The 21895-nt window shown below is 40.1% G+C and overlaps 1 protein-coding gene across 1 annotated transcript in view; it reads right to left on the reverse strand.

The window, feature by feature from the left end:
• Nucleotides 1-21895, reverse strand: part of LOC129110680 (dipeptidyl aminopeptidase-like protein 6) — a 134889-nt gene that overhangs the window by 43384 nt on the left and 69610 nt on the right. The window contains exon 2 of the mRNA XM_054622842.1: nt 8347-8461. Coding sequence (XP_054478817.1) covers nt 8347-8461 — 115 coding nt within the window. The remainder of the gene's footprint in view (nt 1-8346; nt 8462-21895) is intronic.

Here is a 21895-nt window from a genome sequence, read left to right on the forward strand (position 1 = left end):
TATTTATGCAACATTCAAAAGTGGACCAGAAAGAGGTTGACAAATGACCAGGAATAAATGGTTCTTCAGTAACTTTCCTCTTTCAACGGTTGAAAAGCCTGAGCATCAGCAGACAGACAATTATGTGACACTTTACACTTTGTCTATTGAAACCCGAAATAATGAAAATGCTTTTAGGTGAGTCCATAACCGTCCATAAAGTGGGATTTTTTTTAGATTTTTCAGTGGTAGTGAAACATCTAGAACTGAGAAAAAAAAAGACAATACCGGCATTATGAGTGTTTTAGCTGACAATGAAATATAATTACAGACACTTAAAAAAAAACATACTGCACTCTAGGTTCTCAGAATGGTAAAAGCTTTTGCTTTTAACACGCAGCCAGTGATTTCACTTGATGTAAGTAAGGCATTGTATCTAATTTATGTATGATCAAGTTGTGGGGACATGAAGCTTGTGATATGGCTGCCTAGTAATGTGTTTCACCTTTTAAATGATGTGTTCAAATGCTGATATCCGTTGGGAACCCTTCATTTACAGCTTAATTTAAGACAAACAATGAGCAATTGTTTAATCTATGCTCTCAGATGCTGAAGCTTCTCAGAAGCACATCCATTTCTACTTCAAAGTATCAAAGTGACTTGTGCTTACCGTATCACTTATAATGCAATCATAGCAACGTTTTTTTTATAAATAGATGGAAAACAAATACTTGGATGTGTGATGGATCACGTAGAGTATCTCAAAGCAATTTGATTTGAATACCATACTGACATGAGGTACAAAGAAAAAAAGGCTATAAACATGGTGGAAAAGATACATTAATTCACCTGCAAAGCTGTTTGTCTTACGACTGTACAATGCTCATAAAATACATATTAGGCTGATTGGGGTGTCATTATTTTACAGGTATTTAGTCATAAACCAAAGTAGTGGACTAACAGACCATCCTCACCATCCCTAGAGCCACGTCGCTCGTGTGGCTAAAAACTATTGGTAGTGATGCACTGTATCTTCATGCAATGGTTTGTATGATATCTTACAAAAAGTTATGTAACAAATAAGACAAATTTGGGTTGGAATAACAGTAGTGGCATGACTTAATTACAGAAGTTACATGACAAATAAGTTAACTTCTGGTTTAACAAAGGACATGAACAGTGGCCTCCTAGGTGAAAGTCTGGATCCAATGTCACCTGTCCTGACTCATGATTACTTGGATTATTTGAGTTGATTATATAGGTTTAATGCAAAGTGCATTATTTTTCTTAGGTATAGCTACAAAAAGTGTATAAGAGCAGCCTGTGCAGATTATGTGAAACAATTCCACAAGCTTTGCAGACCGTTTTATGTAGCAGGGTCAAAGGAAGGACCTTAAGCCACCATGGCATATAATACTCACCTCTGAAAACCACTCTGACCTGAGACAGATGAAGACACAATTATTGATCAAACTGGTGCTTAATAAAAGATTACACAGTTTGCTCACGGACACACTGGACAGGGAGGGAGGGAGAAAAAAAACTGAGTAATTAAGGGAGAGGTTTTCTAACTGCTGAACCACTGAACCGAAAAGATGAGCTGCAGATGTTCCCTTTAGGAAAGCTTAACTGTGACCACGTCCCTTAATTTTAATCTGACACATGCTTTGATCTGTGTGTCGCAGCTGTCAGAGAAATCATCTTTAAAGAGCAGACGGATGGATCAGCGGGAGGTTCAGACAGAGAAAATGACACTAAAAATGACACTAAACATCTTCCTCTTGTCATGTAAACATCATCACATGACACACTTTTGAAAAAAATAATAACTTCAGGCTTTGGATTAATGTGAGATCTCAAAAAATGGAAGTAATCATACAAATCTGAGATCTTACATCAGAGAAAAAAAAGGACCAAGGAGCAAAATTCTCACTTCAGTGACTCCAAATGTCTCAAGAGGATCCTTCAATATCAATAACGGATCATGGAGAATAATGATCCTCTGATCCACACAGTCTTGAAGCTTTATATGCTTTTCATCTTCAGGTATTTAACTGACACACATTTGAACAAGCTGAGAGTAGAACATTCTTTAAAGGTTCTCTTTACCGATGTCATAGCATTCCTATGGCTCCACGTGGTGACGGGGGAGCTGGCGGCTAGAAGCTAACGGTGCCAACAGTGTAAACAACGGTAACTGTGCTGACAGAGAACTGTTTATACCTTATTGTTTGCTGCTATATTAATGTTCAGAATCCCGTGTATAGAACCATTTAACTAATTAAGCCAAGAGATAGTTGTTAATGTTGAAACAAATTTAGCAAAGTGTACTTGTGGCCCCTCATTACAGGGTGCATTTCTAGGAATTTAGCAATAAAATTGAAAGTGGTTTACATAATACATAATAAAGCTTTATGACAAGACATTAAAAGTAACACAAAAAGTCTCAAACATTGTTGAAACAGAAACTAAAGTTAAAATGGAATAAATCTGAGTAAAATTATAATGCAAAAGGTAAAACTTTGCAGTATAATTCAAACCTTTCTCCCATCGTATAAGTTTTCTATAGAATTAAACACTTTTATGGAGTCTTTTGTTTATTTCCTGCAGTACACTGGTAATTATCTTGATTGTTAACTATTCATATGGGTCCCTTAGATTCATCTTGCAATAATGCTAATGTGGGTGTCCAGATGCAAAGGTCAGGAAACACCGGACTAATTGATTAATCCACTCGATTAACTGTCTTGGTTTTGCTCAAATAGAATAGACTGGCTGGTGTTAGGATTGAAACCACTTCACCTCTGAGAAAATATCTTTAACTCAAGGGTAAGGGAAGAAAACTTTTAGCAAAATTGAGAGTCCCCCCCTTTTTTCTTTTTACAAATCAAAGTCATTTTAAATTGCAAGAACGCAACGATGACTTGCATCATTTTCCCAAACTTGTGCGTCAGCTGTGTGTGAACAGCGCGCTTCTTTTTGTGCCTGACAGATGGACGGGCACAGACTTATTCTCAGTTCCTCCTCGATTTCATCATGAGGGACAAAAACACCTTTGAAGGCATCTGCTCGCCGCCTCGCTTGAGTTTCGAGTGTGATAATCAGAGTCACCAGGCTGTGACTATAGACTGCAAGGGAACATATTACTGCACATAAGTTGCACCCTCGCGTCAGGTGGCGAGGCTTAGATGAGATAAATAGTGATTTTATAATCAGTTATGATAGCCAGATTCACGGATTTAACTCATGAGTTATACACATGAGAATTTACATTAAAAATGATATCTTTATATTTAGCACAATCCCTTAAAGGCAAATCCCTTTCCTGTAGTTAAGTATGCCTTTATCTCACCCTCGCAGAGTGCTGTGATCATCGGCAGAAACTTTGAATTAGTCTGACAAAAGCCAGCCGTCGGCCCCAGCAGGGTCAGCTCACATGAGCAGTTTATATGCTAATGTCACACAGCCTCTTTTCAATACAATAGAGTTTTCATCGAACATTGAACGCGGCAATTTGAAAGATAATACGAGTCTCTCTATAGGACAGTCAAATACAGTAAGTCAGCAGGGTTGGCTACAAAGGAAAAGGCAATCAATATTGGAGAAATATTCACAAGGTGAACCGAAACACGGCTCCAAATGAATGCTAATGTTGCTCCGCGTCTGCTGGGTGTTTGCAAACATGTTCACCATATCAACTATATGAGGTGAAAATATGTCACTAATGTGACATAGACGTAACATAGACAATAAAGCAGGCTATGGTTTAGGGCGTGTCTACCTTTTGATTGACGGGTTGTTACCACGGCGTTGTCCTGTCTGGGAGTTTTCCTTGATTTTGTCTTAGAACTTTAAACCTTTCACAATGTGTTTGGAGTTCATGGAAGTTATTTGAAAGTATTTCAATTTGAATTTAAAAAGTTAATCAAATTATAGTTAAAATTAAATTTTGTTTTAGTATCGGGTCACATGCTTTAGCAACCAATCAGCAACGAAAGAGTATTCTTTAGCATATTTTATTTAATATGCAACAGTATCCAGACCTATGTGTTGGAAAATGAAATTCACACAATTTCTAGTTGAACAGTATGAATAAATTATAACTGTAAAAAATACTTTGATCGTTTTTTGATTTCGTCATATATACGGCTCTGTAAATTCGTACAAAAATAATGGGATGCAACAGAGTCAGAGCATGCAGATGATCAGAAACCTGTATTATGTTAGAATCATTACACATGTATGATATGAATAACTCCTGTAGTATATTCTATGTCATATCTCAAATCTGATCAAAACAAGGCTAAGAATGAAAACTGATACCAGTGAGCATCGACGTACAACACATTGTTTAGTGCAATTAAAGTAGCCACGATAGCTTAGCATCGGCTCCATGCAAAAAGCTCTGGCACTGCTTGCATTCAGCTGCACCAAATTAATTTTCGCTGTCACTCCATCAGTCAGCCTGACATCCCTCAGTCTGAGAAATACCCACATGCCAGTTGTGCACATCTGACCCAGTTGTATTGATGTAGAGAACAGACCAACCTCTTAGCAATATGGAGCTATCAGTTACAGCAGACACAGGTTGTCAGAGAAGGAAAAGGGGAGCAGAATTATATGCGTGTGTGCATGAGTGAATGTGTGTGTGTGTGTGTGTGTGTGTGTGTGTGTGTGTGTGTGTGTGTGTGTGTGTGTGTGTGAGGGAGAGAGAGAACAAAGTGGTTGTCAGGAGCAGTTAGAAACTGGCTGGCCTGTCTGACAGAGGAGCATCCATCAACAAACCCCTCTTAACTGAGATGAAACAACATGCTACCTCATAACTCCTCACATGAGCCGCACTGCCACAGTTTGCAATTTGAGGTGCCCTTGTTTTTCCAAAATGTTTCACCTTGATGTGTCAAATAACAGCAAAAATAAGTTGTTCTGAATAACTGATGAATTTAGCATTCCAATAGGAAAAATGTACAATACACCAAAATTGAGAATGCTAAATTTCCCCAATGACGTGTCTTTAATAAAATTCTTAACGTCCAATTACCTTAAAAACAGTGGGAAAAATGTTTTTATTCGAAAATACTTTTTCTAAATCAAGATGAATAATTATTACATGCTTTTAGTTCTTCTTTCAAGATCGAAAACAGCAGATATTGGGAGTTCTTAGGGATTAAATCATAAACACCACTGCCTTAGTTGAAGTGCACGTTGTTCTTATTCCAGCAGATAAGTGGCCAAGCAGTCTTTAAATTAAAGAAGCTGCTAAAAATATTCAGTAAGCGTACCGTTGTGTAATGAGTACTCAATGTTTTGTTCGCAATCATACAATCAAAAATAATTCATTTTAAGAGATAGCAAGTTCTGCAGAGACAGAAGCCTGAGTAAACCACATTACCACACATGTATAATGCAATAACGTCTGCATGTTTCAAGATCATCATCGTTAGTGTATGAAATATAATTCTCTTTTCAATGGGTTTTTTTCTGAATTTGAGGACATAGTTTAGGTCAGCCACATCATTGGGGTTTCATCACACACAGTTTTTCTCGGCAGGAAAAAACATTCAAAGAAGCTCCCTCTATTGAAGTGCATGAAAAGATTTGGGACATTTACTCAGTTTTTAAGAACACCAAGTACAATCCTATTCCTTTCAAGACTTCTGTTATTAATATGACACCACTGAGATGTGCATCGTGCATAGGGTGCTGCAACTCAAAAAAGGGTGCAATTCCAAATACACTTAACGGCTGCCCAAAAATCAATATCATATATGATTTTTGAACAACTGAACAATTCCAAAACCAAGAGAATTACTCTGCTACTAAAACAACCTCCACTCCTTTTGGAAGGATTTCCACAAGATTATGGAACTTGGCGGAAGAGATTCAGCCACAAAAGCATCAGTGAGCTCACTGATGGCGATAAGATCTGGCTCACAGTCAGCGTACCACTTCATCCCAAAGGTTTTGGATGGGGTTGAGGTAAGGGCTTTGTGTTCTTTGTGGAGCAATTAAATACATAAACTGCCACAAAGTTGGGAGCAGACTAAAGCACCAAAGACCAAACCTGAAAAGAGCCTCAGGTCAACAGTACACACACGTTTAAGTACAGGGGTGTCCTTGGTAAGATAAATCTCAAGTGCCAGTAACTAAGACACCTTAAGTAACAGAAAAAATACAGTATAACATTTTCTATCTTACTGCACACAGCTACTCTTTCATCAATCATACAAGCGGTCAGATAAATCTGAAGTAGCTTTTTATTTAGAAAGTGCTTCAAAAATCAGACTACAACAGAACAAATCTGCGTATTTTCAACACCAGTATCTGTGTGAGCCACCTCAGTACATAAACAATACAGCAAGTTTGCTGCAAATTTAAATAAGTAAGGTTTTCAAATAGCAGCTCTAAGACAGGTCACTTCCTGAATGCCTGCGGCATTTCACAGTGGATGAATTTGCCTAGAGGCTAGTGGACTTTTTCTCACTCATAGCTCTTCTATTCTTTTACTGCATCTCTCAAAACAGCAACATCAAGTTTGAATATCAGCCTGCATGCATGTTTCTTCAGCCCAACATTGTTGAACCGATCAGCTAACATTGGAAATGAGATCAACAAGTTAGCAGCCTGCCGAGTGTTTGAAAGCAGTCTCTCTGCTCTGTGCACATGGAGTGGGAATGTGCAAATCTCTTCCCTCAGTGAAACATCAATGGAGAGGAGAGAGAGAGACCAGAGGAGAGAAAAACTAGTGTGACAGTGAATGATAACAAAACGCAGGAAACAGTCACAACCAGAAATTATCCATATGGGCATCAAGGTGCATTTTAGGATCAAGAAATCTCCATACCTCTAAAAAACAACTGCAAGCCTGCAATGTTTTCAATAAGAATTTGTTGTTTACTTTGTGTGTGCTGAACTTCCAAGATTTTATATAAATATTAGCACATTCAAGGTTAAGCTTTTCCTTGACACAAAAATATATTTTTTGTGAGAACACAAAAAATATATTTGCCTCGGTAGCATCCAGGGATTCAATTAACTGTTCCATCCCAAACACAATAACCCCAAGAAGGAGTCAAATAAACCCTCTTTGCTCAGAAAAAACACTGTCCTTGAGGACCGATCCACAGAGCTCATCTCCGTTGGCCAGGATTCTCAATTAATCCACACTGACTTTTAAAACTGCATCTGATGAGGCCAGAGCATATTCTAATATCCACTTTAAAATACCAAATATCCTGCACAAAGCTCATTTAATGGGCAGGCTAATGGAGACCAAATGGTTGCTGCAGGAACCCGACATGTGTCGAGACTTGGAGCGGAACAGTGTTTCAGCTTGGGCATGCAGAGTCGACTCAAGGAGGGGGGGTCGGATTAAGGGGTGAGGTACAAGCTGGAGACGCCACCTGCCCGCCTTGTTTGGCGTTGGCACATTAAACAGCTCCGGTTCATCCGAGTCCAGAAACATCGCCCCGGGACAGGAACAGGTCACAGCCAGGAGGAGGTGGCGTGGCATTTCAGGCCTCGCTGCTTTGACACCTGGAGCTGAGGTCTACTCCTGCGATACGTTTCACTCCGACACCTTTCTGGATCTCTAAGGATTATGTAGGACATTGAATTTGTTTTTAAAATAGCATAACACTGCTTTGCCACTACGGCCCCCCGACTACAACCGCAACATGTCTCGCACAGACATTCATAAAAAAGGGAATAGTGATCTCTGTCTCTTTAACTGAATTATAGAGCACACACACTGGCAGTTGTATTGACTGATTTGGCTCTGGCAGCACATAAAACCATATCAAGGAGCTTTATGAGACTGAATATAAACAGATGGCCTATTGATTAAACTTTCATGTAAATGTGCAAACAACAAAAAAAAAAACCTGAAGGTCACTCTGAAATGAAACTAAGATGCCTTTAAAATAACTAAGGAGACTGTAGCAAGTCCGGGGAGAGAAAAAAAAAAAGTGCATGCCGTGAAAAGAAGGACTGAGTAAGTGAGACAGATGGAGGACGGCGTTTATGAAGAAAGCAATGTTGCGCCAGCTGATTTCAATGAGGTTCACTGACCTTCACCAAATGTGACTAACTGTAATGTGACAGATAACTAGGACATTACAGTTGGTGACACTGCAAACATTGCGCGATGGTCACGGAGCCACAAACAAGGACAGATATACTGAGACTCACAAGTTACTGTTTGCATTGCTTCGGGGTGAGATTGATTGTGAAACCTCACGGGCATGTCTGTGCATAATAATAGCCGTGTGAACAGAGCGACGTGAGGTGTAGTGGTGTAGTGGTGTAGTGGTGTAGTGGTGTAGTGGTGGAGTGGACCCCCCTCCCATGTCGGCCTGCGGCGTGTACCTGGTGTCAACAGGATGACGGAGGTGACGATCAGCGAGCAGATGACCAGAATGACAAGGAGGGCGATCGCTATTCCCTTCCAGTTCCTCTGCGGAGGGTTACTGCCCACCAGCTCCTGCAGAGAGACACACAGAGAGAGGAGGGGAGAAGACACGGTCAGAAAAAACAGTGAAAAAAGACTACTGTGGGAGCGAATCAGGGCACGACTTACAGAAGGACGAGGACTGAATATAAGAACCGAGACGAGAAAAATAAGTGGGACGTGAGAAAGGAGAACAAGAGAGAAAAGAGACTATAGAAAAATAATTAATCAGAGGTAGTATAAATGGCAAACTCGTGAAAAGGAGCGATGGGGGTGCCAGTCAAGGACGAACGTGCGTCAGTCGCAGGATCTCAGTTCTCAAGGAGACATGTTAGCACCTCCAGCAGCAGGAGGAGGAGGAGGAGGAGGAGGAGGAGGAGGAGGAGGAGGAGGAGGAGGAGGAGGAGGATAATTCTTAATGAGCCCAGCATCAGCGGCCATCACCCCCAAAATGAATGTGACAGATAAAAATGGAGCCCAGGACACGTCGGTGAATTGAATGCTTGACAAAAGCTCGGCAGCAGCAGCAGCAGATAGAAGGGTTAGGAAAACGATTCAGAGCTGTAAGAAAACCTTGAGGGGATTTTCTTAAGATTATTTCAAATAGACTTATTGCATTTTAACATTGTCACAAGTGAACATTTGATTTCGAAAGAATGAAGATGGCACATGACAAAAGTATAAACGCAGGACATTAAATAAAAACAAATAATGGGGAAAAGCAGCTTTAGGCTCCTTGTTCCAGCTGAAATGTTATAAACTGGGCAAAATGTTTCTGACACACGGGGATGTGAAGCAGGGGGCTCGGTTCAGCGAGAAATTTAAATGAGCAAAAAAGTTTCCACTATACATTACGGGAACAATTCCAGACGGTCCAGTCAGCAGCTACGGAAGACTCTGGTTGTCCTCCAAAAAATCCAGTTCAGAGCGCCTTCGCAAACAAAGCGCCCAGAGAAGAAAGACTACTCAGTGTTTGACTTTTAAGACAAGCTTCACTGGAAGTTTTTGCTTGGTCTGGCTCGCACACAGAAAATGAAAAAAGAAAACAGTAAAGCACCAAAACCACAACCAAGGAGGTCTCTGCAGAAGCATTTCCGAGCCTATACTATTAGCGGAGGATTAAAACGTTCTTAATTAGTTCATAGAGGATAAAAAGCGTGGAGCAGAGCGTGTTCTTAGGGGACCTGTGGCTGGAGCGTTAATAAACACACGCTAAGGCTTTAATGAAGCTGAATGGCTCTGCTATGAAGCAAACCTTTTAGTGACCTCGTTTTCACCTTAATTGAAGGGAGCCCAAGACATCATTAGCTGGCAGATAAGAGCAATCTGGGCCTATTTACCAGACTGGCCATTACACATATTCATTACATCAGTTAGTTATAGCCTGTGACAGCCCCAGGGGTCGCTGCCGGGGCTTGTATGTGTGTGTGTGTGCGTGTGTTGGGGTTGTTGCTGTGTTGTGTGTTGTCTTTCAGTGTTGCTGGTTCCTGGTAGGTTGAAGCTGGAGGCCATCAAGGAATTGGAGGCAGTTGGTCAGTGTTTACAGTCTATAAGAGCCACCACATCCTGGGACTTTGCGTGCTCCCTTGGCCCTGGCACCACCTTGTGTTATGTTGGAATTTGGATATGATGTAGTATTACCTTAGTTAACCTGGCAGTATGTTTCTCTGTCAGTCTCATTTGCAAGAATTCATATTTTGTTACATTTGCTAAACTCAAGTCAAATTCCTTGTATGCTTATGAATACATGGCCAATAAAGCTGATTCGGACTCCTTTAACCTTAAGTAAAATTCCTTTTCTTTCTTTGTTATTCCCTTTTGTGTGCTTCCCATAGTTGCTGTGGTCTTAATGCCTTTACACAGCATTTTTCTTGTGGTTTTTACGCTGCAAAATACTTGTTTTTACCAGAATAAGGTAACATTTTCGGAGATTTCACACCTCAAATAAAGGCACCAACCAATCACGTTGTGTGGAACAGGGTGACTTGTGTCTATATTGATGAACAACAAGATAGGGGCTCTGTTGTCTTTCTTTAAACCTTAACTAAGCCAACAAGTTCTACTGTTACATGCAATATCTGAAAAGCCAATGTTTCAAAGGAGTGGCAGTAGCATTACAAGATACAGAACAACCAACTTAATCATGCACCTCCAGATCCATCATGATGAACAATTCGAGGAGTTCAACCAATTAAAAAGAGAAGACAGGAATAAGACTTCCCAGCAACAATAAGAAGTACTTTATATTTTGTTTAATACAGTTAGATAAAATAGTTTAAATTACGCATTGTGTTTCCTAACACATAAAATAATGATTCCAGTCTTGTCCACACAATGAGGTATACTGCTTATTAATTATACACTGGTATCAGATTAGTATTTGATATCGGGTGATACCCAAAGCTAGTTATTGGTATTGTATCAGAACTGAAAAGATGGGACGGTTTCATCCATAGTTCAGTTGTTTCTATTGAGCGCTGATAAAAAAACACAATGTTGTGGGTGATGAGCTTACAGTCTACAATGTGATTTATTTTTCACTCTGTGCTGAGTCATCTCTCTGGAACAATTGTTGTTTTATATATTTATTTTCTTTCTGCAGAACTGAAAATCCTACTGGAGATTTTATGAGAGTGGCATGGAGCCCACAGCGGATTGTTGTGGCCGATGCAGTGTTATGACTCAGTGGGATTTGCACTATAGAAAATGGTGATGAAATTGGAGGAAAAAAAGGGCTCTACAGAGAGCAGCTACTTAGGTGCAATAACAGGATGTAAAGCGAGCATGACATGCTGCTCAATGTGTGTAATGCACAATAACAGTGCTGAAGAAAAATCCCCACGCAATGTTGAGCAATGACTGTTTATTGTGTGTTTCTATGCAGAGGAGATAACGCAATTGCAAGCTGGGCACGATTCCATCTTAGCATCTTAAATTTAACAATCGTATCTGTGTGTGTGTGTGTGTGCGTGCATGTGCAGGCAACATAAACTACAGCTGGATGGACGCATGCTGTGTAGTGAAATCAATTTGCTATTTTGTTCCATTATGTGTTGTACAAGAATCAACACAGCTGCTCGCTGGAGCATCAAATCTCACAGCGTGTTTCTGAACAACATTTCCAGGTGAAGAGTTTATCTTTAAATTTGTTCAACCTTTCTAACTGTGGTGGGAGGAAATCTTCAAAGAAAACGAGTGACCTTTCTACTCAAACAGTCGGCAGACAGTCTGGGCTCTCAGATTTACCGTCGTCTAGTAGAATTAAGAAAAATAAAAAAGTTTACCAGTCTGACCGATGACGGTAAATGCTCAGCTCTGTTAATGAGAAAACACATAAACGCACCGGTTGTGGAGACGCTGCAAAGTCTGCAAATTGCTTCTCTTATTTCCTCTCTACATTCTGCAACAGAAAAACATCCGGCATGCTGACAGATCTATTGCACTCTTCTAGGATGACTAAAGAGTGAACGTCGAACAGCGTTTCCATATAGATCAGCAGCTCTGTGGGAACATATTGACATTGGAAAAGATCCCCGGCGAAAAGAAAAATACAAATCCTCAGAAGAAATCCTCTTAGAGAGCCGAATGAGCAGCATTCTTGTGAGGATCCATACGTTGCTGAGGTCAAGGCACCCTAATATATAGACCCCAAACGATTCACGAGACAGAAACCTCACCAAGAAATCATTTAACGTATTTCCTATTCCCAGACTTGGAAGGAATAATAACTTATACAGCCCGGTTAAGGGTGCAGAAACAGGCTGAAAACCTTGCCTAACCTTCCCAATCAGGCCCCTGTGATCTGTAATTATAACAATGATTGGACTAATTAGTCAGACCTTATGTGTTGAAGTAATGACGCTGTGATTACTTGTGACTATGGCAGAGGAGAGATGAGCTATAAAATGAGCAGTGAGGAGACAGACATCAGAGCTCGCTGGAAGAGTAAATAACTAACATGTTGGGAGGCTGCAGGGAGGTTCACTGACAGGAAAGCTTGAGGCGTGACCAAAACATGACAGAGAAAAAAAAAAGTATGGGGCACTGTCAATGGATCCAGGTCTAAACTCGAATAAAAAGCAGAAATCCTGGAGTTTTCTTGTCCTCAGCAGCTGTCATGTTTAAACCTGCAGAGCATGAACAGGAATCATCAATGTCGATTGTGAGGCGCAACGCTGTGCGAATAAGTCAATGTCTCGGGAAGACAGTCAGACACTTTTCAAGAGTTTTGGACACCCAGAGCCATTTCTAGCTTTTTGTTTTGGATAATAGAAAAAGGCTGGAAGTGTTGGTTGATAGTTTCAATAGCAGCAGATGTTTATAATTAGAGTCCTGATCCCGTTTTAACAATAACGCTATTCAAATTTCAATTTCTTAGATCAGCAGCATAAGCTAAGAAGCTTTCCATCACACCAGGAATATTTCCAGAAATGGGATGATTTTCTTTACCCTGTGAGAAAACACTTGTCATGCAGACTGTAAACGCAACATAAAAGCCATTCAGCAGCTTCAGCTCATTCAAAAAGCAGCCGCCCACATTTTCACTAACAAGGGCATAGTTGCTCTCCGTAATATGGAAAGTAACACAAAAGAAAAGACTGGAGAGGTGCCTGTGCAATTTCAACTGTCATTTTTATGAGAACTCTATAATAAAAAGTAAAAAGATCGAATCATAATCATTTTTACCGCAGAAATTATGGAGATACTTCACAATGAAAGGGCTTTTTTTTCAGCCCTGAACAGTGTGCTTCATGCGAGCTCCATCAACCTCCACCAATTTAAGGTAGGAGAGTTCTGAATGTAGAACCGGAGGCCAAGCCCAAAGACTGCAAAGCCCTTGTTTTTTTTTAGGTTTTTTTTTCTACACAGACTCAAAAGCACATATTTGAGTGCCGACATGTTTGTGCAAAAACAATAAAAAAAAATCTTCTGTAATATTTAAATATATATTTTTTTTCATTATTCTACAAAGCATTATGGTGTTTTGACAACAAACACAACACTAACTATTCACTGAACAATAAAAAGCATCCCATGCATCTTTTTAGTGCCATTTTATATCCACTACTAGAATTACTTTCTGCAGAAGTACCTCCGCTTCAGAGCTACTGTGCTTTCATAAGTTTTATTAACATATGCTTCATATTCTGTAGCCTTTTGTTTGGTCATTCCTGACTTAATTCTCTCAATTTTTCTTTTTCATTTCTGGGATCAGCACACTAGCCTGCAGTCTCATGTCATGCCATGGCAATTGGAAAGGAGTGTACTTATGCAAATTAGGATCAAGTGGCATATGCTTTCAATTTACCAACAGTTCTGTGGTTTAAGAACAATTCATGAATCGGATGTAGACTTTACTTAGGACTTTTCTTAGTACAAATTAAAGAATACCTCTGATTATATCTGGCATGCTTACAGTTTATGAACCAGAATAAATTCCTTCTGTCAAAAGACTGCCGTCTAATTTTAAATATGGCAAAAGATCATTCACTAACCAAAGCATTGACAGCCAACCTGCTAAATTGAGGTTTGCATCAGCACTATCTTCCTTGAAGAACAAATAAAAAGACATTTCCGCCAAGTTAAGATGCTGTGTTACCTGTCACCTTTACCTTTTCCTAAAATATGCTCAATAACTTTGAATTGCTTTGGTATGAAATTCAGAGCCAGAAATAAAATTGTACAAATAAAAAAAGAATGGAAACTAAAGTCAATTTTAAAGAGAAAGGAAAGAAGACATTTTGACTAGGGACAAGCCATGAGAAAGGTTGTGTAGTGCGAGTAACTGCTCCATTTGTGCTCCATTTATGAGACGCTAAACTGGAAATGAAGACTTGGCCCATCTACCATTGGCGCTTTAATAGCTCAAACTAAAAGACTTTGTGCGAGCGTATAAGCTACATGCGCTCCCTCCAAGGATGAAATGATAATGCCTTTGGGCTTGAGTATTAGAAATGGTATAGGTCATTAATTCTGATTCTCAATGAACACGCTACTAGAGCTAAAGCATGCAGAGTATCTGCTACATAAATAATAAGGGCCTGTGTGAAGCTGAACATGTGCATATCTTCCTTTTTTTTTCCATTTTCTGTACGTTCATGCACATTTTCATCGGTTTTAATGATACAATAAAGAAAGTCAATACTGTTAAACCTAAAATACAACGATGTCATCGTGTCTTCAAACAGTGGGACTTGTAGAAAAAGCCTGGAAACATCATGGAGATACGGAGAGGGTACGACAACAGACTGCAGTCAAAAGAACGGCGTATATTTCTGCTAAAATTAAAGCAACAGAATGCAATGAGTCAGTCAGCTTTTAATTCATGCACTATTCCTGAGAGACAAGCTGCCAGGGGTTCAGTGGCTCGCTTACTGACACTTTGACAGACACAAGATGGCACATGCTGTTAACAGAAACCAGTTGGCATCTGAGTGGATCAAATCTGTACCAGCGTGTGTCATCATGTGCAGGCTCTCCAACAACGGGTGCAAATTGTGAAATAATTAGAGCGATGTCTCTCAGCATGACAGGTCTGATGTTGTCTGATACATTGCGAGAAACATAAGTTGATAAACGCAACTGCTGACATGAGGGCCGACGGGAGAAAATCAAAGAAATTAAAGACGTGTAAAGTTTTGAAGAATGTTTGTGGTTTCAAACAACTTAAAAAAACAGTAATTATCTGGCAAAAGTAGATTAGATAATACAGATACATACAGTATAATTGGAGTGAATCATGGGTAGTGAACGGGTGATGTGCTATTGAGCAAAACAATAAGGGTTTGTAATTAATATGTTGTCATCAATGATTATTATTGATGCACATTTCTAAATTCTTTGAGAGAAATGACCAAAAGGGCTTCAATTAGCTAAAGCTAACAAATGAGAACACCTGAAGAAATAAGTAAGACTTATATGCAAAAACAATTAAGCAATATAACACCCCATTTCAGCACAAATATATGTTGTAAAAAAGAAGTCACTCTTTTATGTAATGATATATTATAAATGCTTCACAAACAATGTACTGGTTGGGATGAATAATTTACATTAACATATTCCATGCTGGTAGTTTTAAATGACATTGACTTCCCCTCATCCTACTTAAATATTCCATCAGAAGAAAACATTGCATAGTGCAGAGATTTGATAGTAATACTCAAATAGAGTGGTTTTGGGATCTTTGCTTCTTTCATCCTCCTCAAATGAACTTCAATTTCGCAGAAAAAATATGAGCAATCCAAATCTGTGATTGTTTGAGCGGTTTTAAGTACAGATGGATTTCCTCCTGTGCCCTTTGCAATCAGACATTTAATCTTTGAGTAAAAGACGATTCCAAAATGAAGCGCCTCTCTTCCTGCTCTCTGTTTCACAGGTCGATGAACATCATCGCCAATGTGATTGAATCCAAACCCAATTGGACAATTTCTTTGTTGTCATACAACATGGAGCAGCAGTTGGGCTGTCCATAAACAAGCTGTCTTGTTTGTTACTCACTGCAGGAGAACTAATTTCAGAGTGGCCAGTGTGTATGTTTGTGTATGTTTGTGTGTGTGTGTGTGTGTGTGTGTGTGTGTGTATGTGTGTGTGTGTGTTGTTCTTGGGCACCATCCGCCTGGTTTGTTTGATTTGCGAGTGAATCTCTTCCAGTCCATTAGAGAGATGGTGGGAGGGCGCCACCGCCAGCTGACCTCTCTCTGCAGAGTTTGCACTAAATCACATCTCTGTAAAATAGCACATAATACCCTCTGCCAGAGGATGAGTCAGTGAGTGTGGCACAGAGCTGCTGTAACGCTGTGGAAACAAACCTGAAGGAATGTTTGTCATGTTATCATTTGCATATGTGATCTATCTATCTATCTATCTATCTATCTATCTATCTATCTATCTATCTATCTATCTATCTATCTATCTATCTATCTATCTATCTATCTATCTATCTATCTATCTAACCATACAATGAAAATGCATTATGATTTAGATGTTTGTGTGAATCGAGTACATGTGATGTCTAAACATAACCAAAAGTGTTGTTTTTTGGTTCCTACGCATAACGTAGTAGTTTTGTTGCCTAAATTGAACCAAATTCTCGTTGCATTTTGTTAAATTTTGTTTTCAATTTCTCATTTAATGCCCCAACCATGAAGTCTTCTTACCAAACCCAACCCGGTAATGCTGTTGCCCTAACCTAACCAATTCATTTTGTTTTATTCTGTTTGAATTTACAACATTAACCATGTGTATAAGACATTTTCAAACTGCAAACGTAATCCGGTAGAAAATATGTTTCCCCCGAGGTAATTGACAGTGCAGTTTGGTTGCAAGGGAACGTCTTTTTTTTTTAATAACAGGGTTGACTTTACACTTGATTTCTGAGGAGCTATGGGCAAATTGGCCATTTACATGCAAGCAGCAGATCCATGGAGGCAATTAATCACATCTATGCCGTATTTATCCCTCGTCTCTATGGAAACTATGCGAACAAGAGGTTTTTTTTATCGTTAAGCATCCCCTATGGCTAATGATGAACATGCATTGTGACACTGCTAAAACAAGTGATGCGGCACACACACACAAAAGGGATAAGTGTTTTTCTGCCTGGCCCCCATGTATGATGCATGAACCTTTTATTTTTCTATTTTGTCAGCCTGAACACATAAGTCTTCTTCGGGAAATGAGAACAAAACACAATAAATCCAGAGTTTCTCCTCGTTTCATCACTTTTCCTCTGGCATTGTGTCTCTACAAATCTGTCAAGGGAAGCTAAATGGATCCAAAACTGTAACTGTGGCTCAGCTGAATTAAAGATTTACCTTCATCTCAAGTATAAATGACTGCTAGAGGAGGGAGGGGGAATCTGCTTAGACCATCATGCAGGATGAAAACTATGATTTGTGTGGTCATCGTTCTATGTTACCTTTAATTACAAACGTCTATTCAAAGGTAGCAACAGGAAATGCTCCAGCATATCGTTAGCTGAGTATCTGAAGCCATACCTTTGTGTGCAAATGTGTAACGTGCTGACTCCCAGAAGCACTAGCAAGTCCTCTGACTTAAACTGGATCTGTATGGATCGGCAGTGATAAACTCTAAAATAAGCTGTGTGGCTGAAGTCAATGGCATCGCTTTCACAGTCTTTTCAGTCTCTCTCCACTTAACAAAGAGAATCTTAAGTGTTAAACGACACGAAACGTGAAATTATAGCCCATTGTTTGCACATTTGGACACTCTCGCGGTCAAATCAGCTCATCCATCTTTTTTTTCGTTTACCTTCTACAAGTCCCGTATTCAGTAAGTCCTATTGACACAGAACGTACAAGCAATCTAACGTTCTGCACGTAATTAGTGGGTAATTCTTCTATCAACTTGAGTTGTACGAGGAGTGTTTTCTGCTGTTGCTGCCTCATCAGTGGAGTAGGTGCTCGAAGAAACAAAGAATCAAATGTGAAAAGATAACTTGGCAACAGTTAAATGACTTGCTGGAAATGTCTGGGATTCATTCGATCAGCTCATGCGGCTCAGCACAGGGCTTTTATCAGGCTGTTTTACAGAATGGAGAAAAGCACTGCACACTCATACTATATATATTCAAGACAAGACGCCTGTGTCTTTATCAATTATCCAATGAGAACTAGATTGTTAATGAGCAGCCTCTAAAGGATGCAGCACATTCGCACAGAAATCTCTCTTCTCTCTTTACCCGTGATGCCTCTCTCTCTCTTCGGTCAAATAAGGGCACCAAAAAAGAAAGAAAAAGTTAAATCAACAATAAAAACTTCCATACATACAATAAGAATTCTGACAACATGTCCAAATACCTTAACAATAAAATACGTAGCCTGCATTGCAGTCTAATAGCTTTTCAAAACCAATATGATCATTGCAAAAAAGATCCATTTGGGTTCTTTCCTCTCTTATACTTCTAACAAGGTTGTTAGAAGGTGACAGGTTGCTGTCTAACAACAGCCCTAATCCACACTGTAAAGCCTCGGCTCTACTTTCTGCAAGGAAAGTCCCACGGACATGAGCTGATGTGGAATCGTGACGTGGAAACGTTTTTCTTTTATAGAGCGTGCAGGTTTCTGTTAATCCTGTAGAGAACCTCAAAGTTCTTAAGTTTTTTTCACCGCACATCTTTGGAGTTAGAAAATGGCAGATGACCCCTGCTAAGTGCACTCGCAGATGAGTCAAGCATAAATCATGCTTTACAGCCAGGAACTACAAATTCTCACTCCCAACTCGACAAATACTGAAGACTAATTTTTGTAAGCCAACCCCAGAGGTTAGCAACGCAACAGTTCCTCATCAAAAAGCCAATGGGAATTTTCCATTGGATATGGGATTAGTGCTGAAGATAGCTCTGTGGCAACATAAGATCATGATACTCTTAAGCATTTTTCTTAAGCATTATAGTCTTCACAAATTAAACTTTTTATGATTTTCGAAGAGCTTATGTTAGGATATTACCTAACTCCACTACTGCCGCTAAAGCGTGAGTATATGCAACAACGCTGTAAAGAAGATTAGTTGGCTTTATGATGTTTTGAAGTCTCATTAAGCCACCTTTTTTTAAGATACATAAAAGCTTCAAAATTGACGTGAGAGGTAATTGCTGACGTGTTTTATAGCGTGGAACAAAACGTTAAAATCTTCAAAATCTTTACGTTAAAATGATGTAAAAATGCGAATCGTTTCCCAGTCTTAGGACTCATTCGTGCTCCACTCTATCAGCACTTGCTACCTGCTCGAGTTACTCTATGAGATGCATGTTTGCTGCTCAGACAGCGTCTAACAACCTGTGAGGCGGTCTGCATGGAAACTTTCCAGCTGCAAACTAACAAGAAAGTCATCTGAGCCGCTGTGGAGGAGGAGAGTTGGGGAGAATACAGAAAACCCGGAGAGAGGGAAGCAGAGAGAAAGCCGGGCAGGAGGATTTCACTGCATGTCCCTCGGCCCACACTCAGAGCCATTGGTATTCACTGCAGCCAACGGCAGTGCGAGCGTGTGCTGCATCTCTCAGGATTCATTGAAAAGTATCTTTTTCCTTCTGTTCTTATCTATCAGACTTCATTCCATAACGCAACACTTCGGCGTGCCACTCCGGCAAAATAAATTGCCGTCATGGAAACAATATGCACTGGCAGACGCACTTGCTTCCTGGAAATGAAATGCCCCACAACCCACTGCTTCCAGGCGCAGGGGTCTAATAAAAGAGAGGCTGCTGCTTCTGTTGATGTTTACCCAGGCTAATGTATTCTGGCCTGCTGTTTTTTATCGCTTTTCTGCGACAAAATATGAACACTCATGTAGAAAGAATAGACTTCCAGCCTCTTATCTCTGGCATAATGTTCGGCTGAAGTGCCCTCGTGATGAAAAATGTCTTTTCCTTTTCTAAAAAAATAAAAATATATATATATATTATTAAAAAAAAAAACCTGGTTTCACCTCTCTCTTGCAAGAGAATAACATCAACTGCTTGGGGCGGCTACTTCACTTGTGAAAACAGTCACTGTTGCTCTGTGGGAGATGGGAGAAGCAGGACATGGATGGGTACTTTCATGTATTATGAACACTACAGCGTCCCAGTGACTGCCCAGTGGATGTTAAAATACACTCACCAAGTTCCCAATGAAAGCCCAGTGGACTCCAAAATAAACAAAAAAAAAAAGATTTCATTCGGAATAACATATCAAAATCTGTGATGAAGTCAGTGTGTACACACAGGTTCATTTCCATCCATCCATCAACTCTCTATGTGTGTGTGTGTGGCCTTTTGTTGCGTTTCCACGGCAACCCTGTCAAAGGCGCAAACATAATTCACCGCTCACCCTCTAACTGGCCACCTGTTGTTACTGCTGCCACCCAATTGTTCATGCCATTCAGCTGAAAACGGGAGAGTGTGCTTTGCATGTAATAGTGAGCACTTATTCATTTAACAGAGTTTTAAATACTAATAATATTTATTCCATAATTTGTGGCTTTCGTGCTCAGCATTCACTCCACCGTATAGCTACATATTACATGAGCATCTGTACTTCATGTGTGACGTAAAACCAATCAATCTGAAGAAAAAGGCTTTATGGTTTTACCATTTCAGGCTTTTGCTCGACTCTTAGCAGTGATTACAGCCGTCTGCACTCAACAGAGGATGAATGCACATACAACACAAAGTGCTTTTTGTATGTGCAGTATGTGCTTTGAGCTCATTTGTGCCTTTGTATACGAGTCGCTAACACACTCCTTCAACTAAATCACAAATGGCTAATTGCCGTTTGTTGATTAAAACTATACTGGCTTTGCACTTGCGCCACTAATTGCCTAGCAACCGCATCCACTGGCATAATGGTCCAGTGATCAATTAGCAGTGTTCATATAATAGCAATTCAAGGTCAGTGCAGTTCTTGTATAACAGAGACGTTATGTGTTCACACGCATTACATTACATCACATTACAGTCATTTAGCAGACGCTTTTATCCAAAGCGACTTACAATCAGTAGTATATTACATATCATTCACCCATTCACACACTGATGACAGGCTACCATGCAAGGTGCCACCATCAGACTCTAACTAACATTCATGCAACATCCAGTCCACACCGATGGCAAGCCTTCGGGAGCAACTTGGGGTTAAGTGTCTTGCCCAAGGACACATCGACTGCCGAAGCCGGGTATCGAACCACCGACCCTCTGATTGGAGAACTACCTTGCTCTCCACTACACCACAGCCGCCCCGCATTATCGACTCTTTTAAGGCATGGTTGGGACGAGACAGGACAAACTCCAACAGCTGGCTGTCTGAAAGCACGTTGTAGAGCGAATGTATCCATCATGTAATTTCAGGCTTTCTGTGGTTTCTACATAACCACAGTAATAAAAAGGCTCCCAGTTCATGGATCATTACAGCTGACCCACGGGACATGTGTGTGATTACTGTCTGGCTCATCAGCTTCAACAGCAACAACGATAAAAGCTCAACAGTGACGCCCTCTAACTTTGTCCCTGTTACTCTGAATAATCCACAGACCTCACACTCTGTGTTTTCAGTGGAACTACCGCCAATGTCAGAAAGAACTATCTCAAAACCTCAGCGGAAAACCAAAACTAACTGCCTGACTAGCTGTCAGAATATCAAAGGAATGCAATGTTCAGCACTGTCAATGGACCAACCCATTCATGCAGCACGTGGCATGAGTAGTTTTCCAGCAGCGTTCTTTTAAGTTGGTTAAGCTGCTGAGAGGTTGGAGGTGTGCAGCCTGTTGCCTCCAGCTCTTTACCTAACAGCTCACTGTGGCTGCTCCGTCATGTTTCATTTCTGCAAAAACATTAAAGGCCTTAAAGCTCATCTGCTGTGTTTGCTAGACCCGTTTTTGATGAATGACTGCAGTAAACGCTGACCATGGTCATACATTGCATTTCCTGTGACTGCTTCACAATCAAAGCCAACCCCATGCTTGTGTTAG

This window comes from Anoplopoma fimbria, chromosome 21 (genome assembly GCF_027596085.1).
Source record: "Anoplopoma fimbria isolate UVic2021 breed Golden Eagle Sablefish chromosome 21, Afim_UVic_2022, whole genome shotgun sequence".
Lineage (NCBI taxonomy): Eukaryota > Metazoa > Chordata > Actinopteri > Perciformes > Anoplopomatidae > Anoplopoma > Anoplopoma fimbria.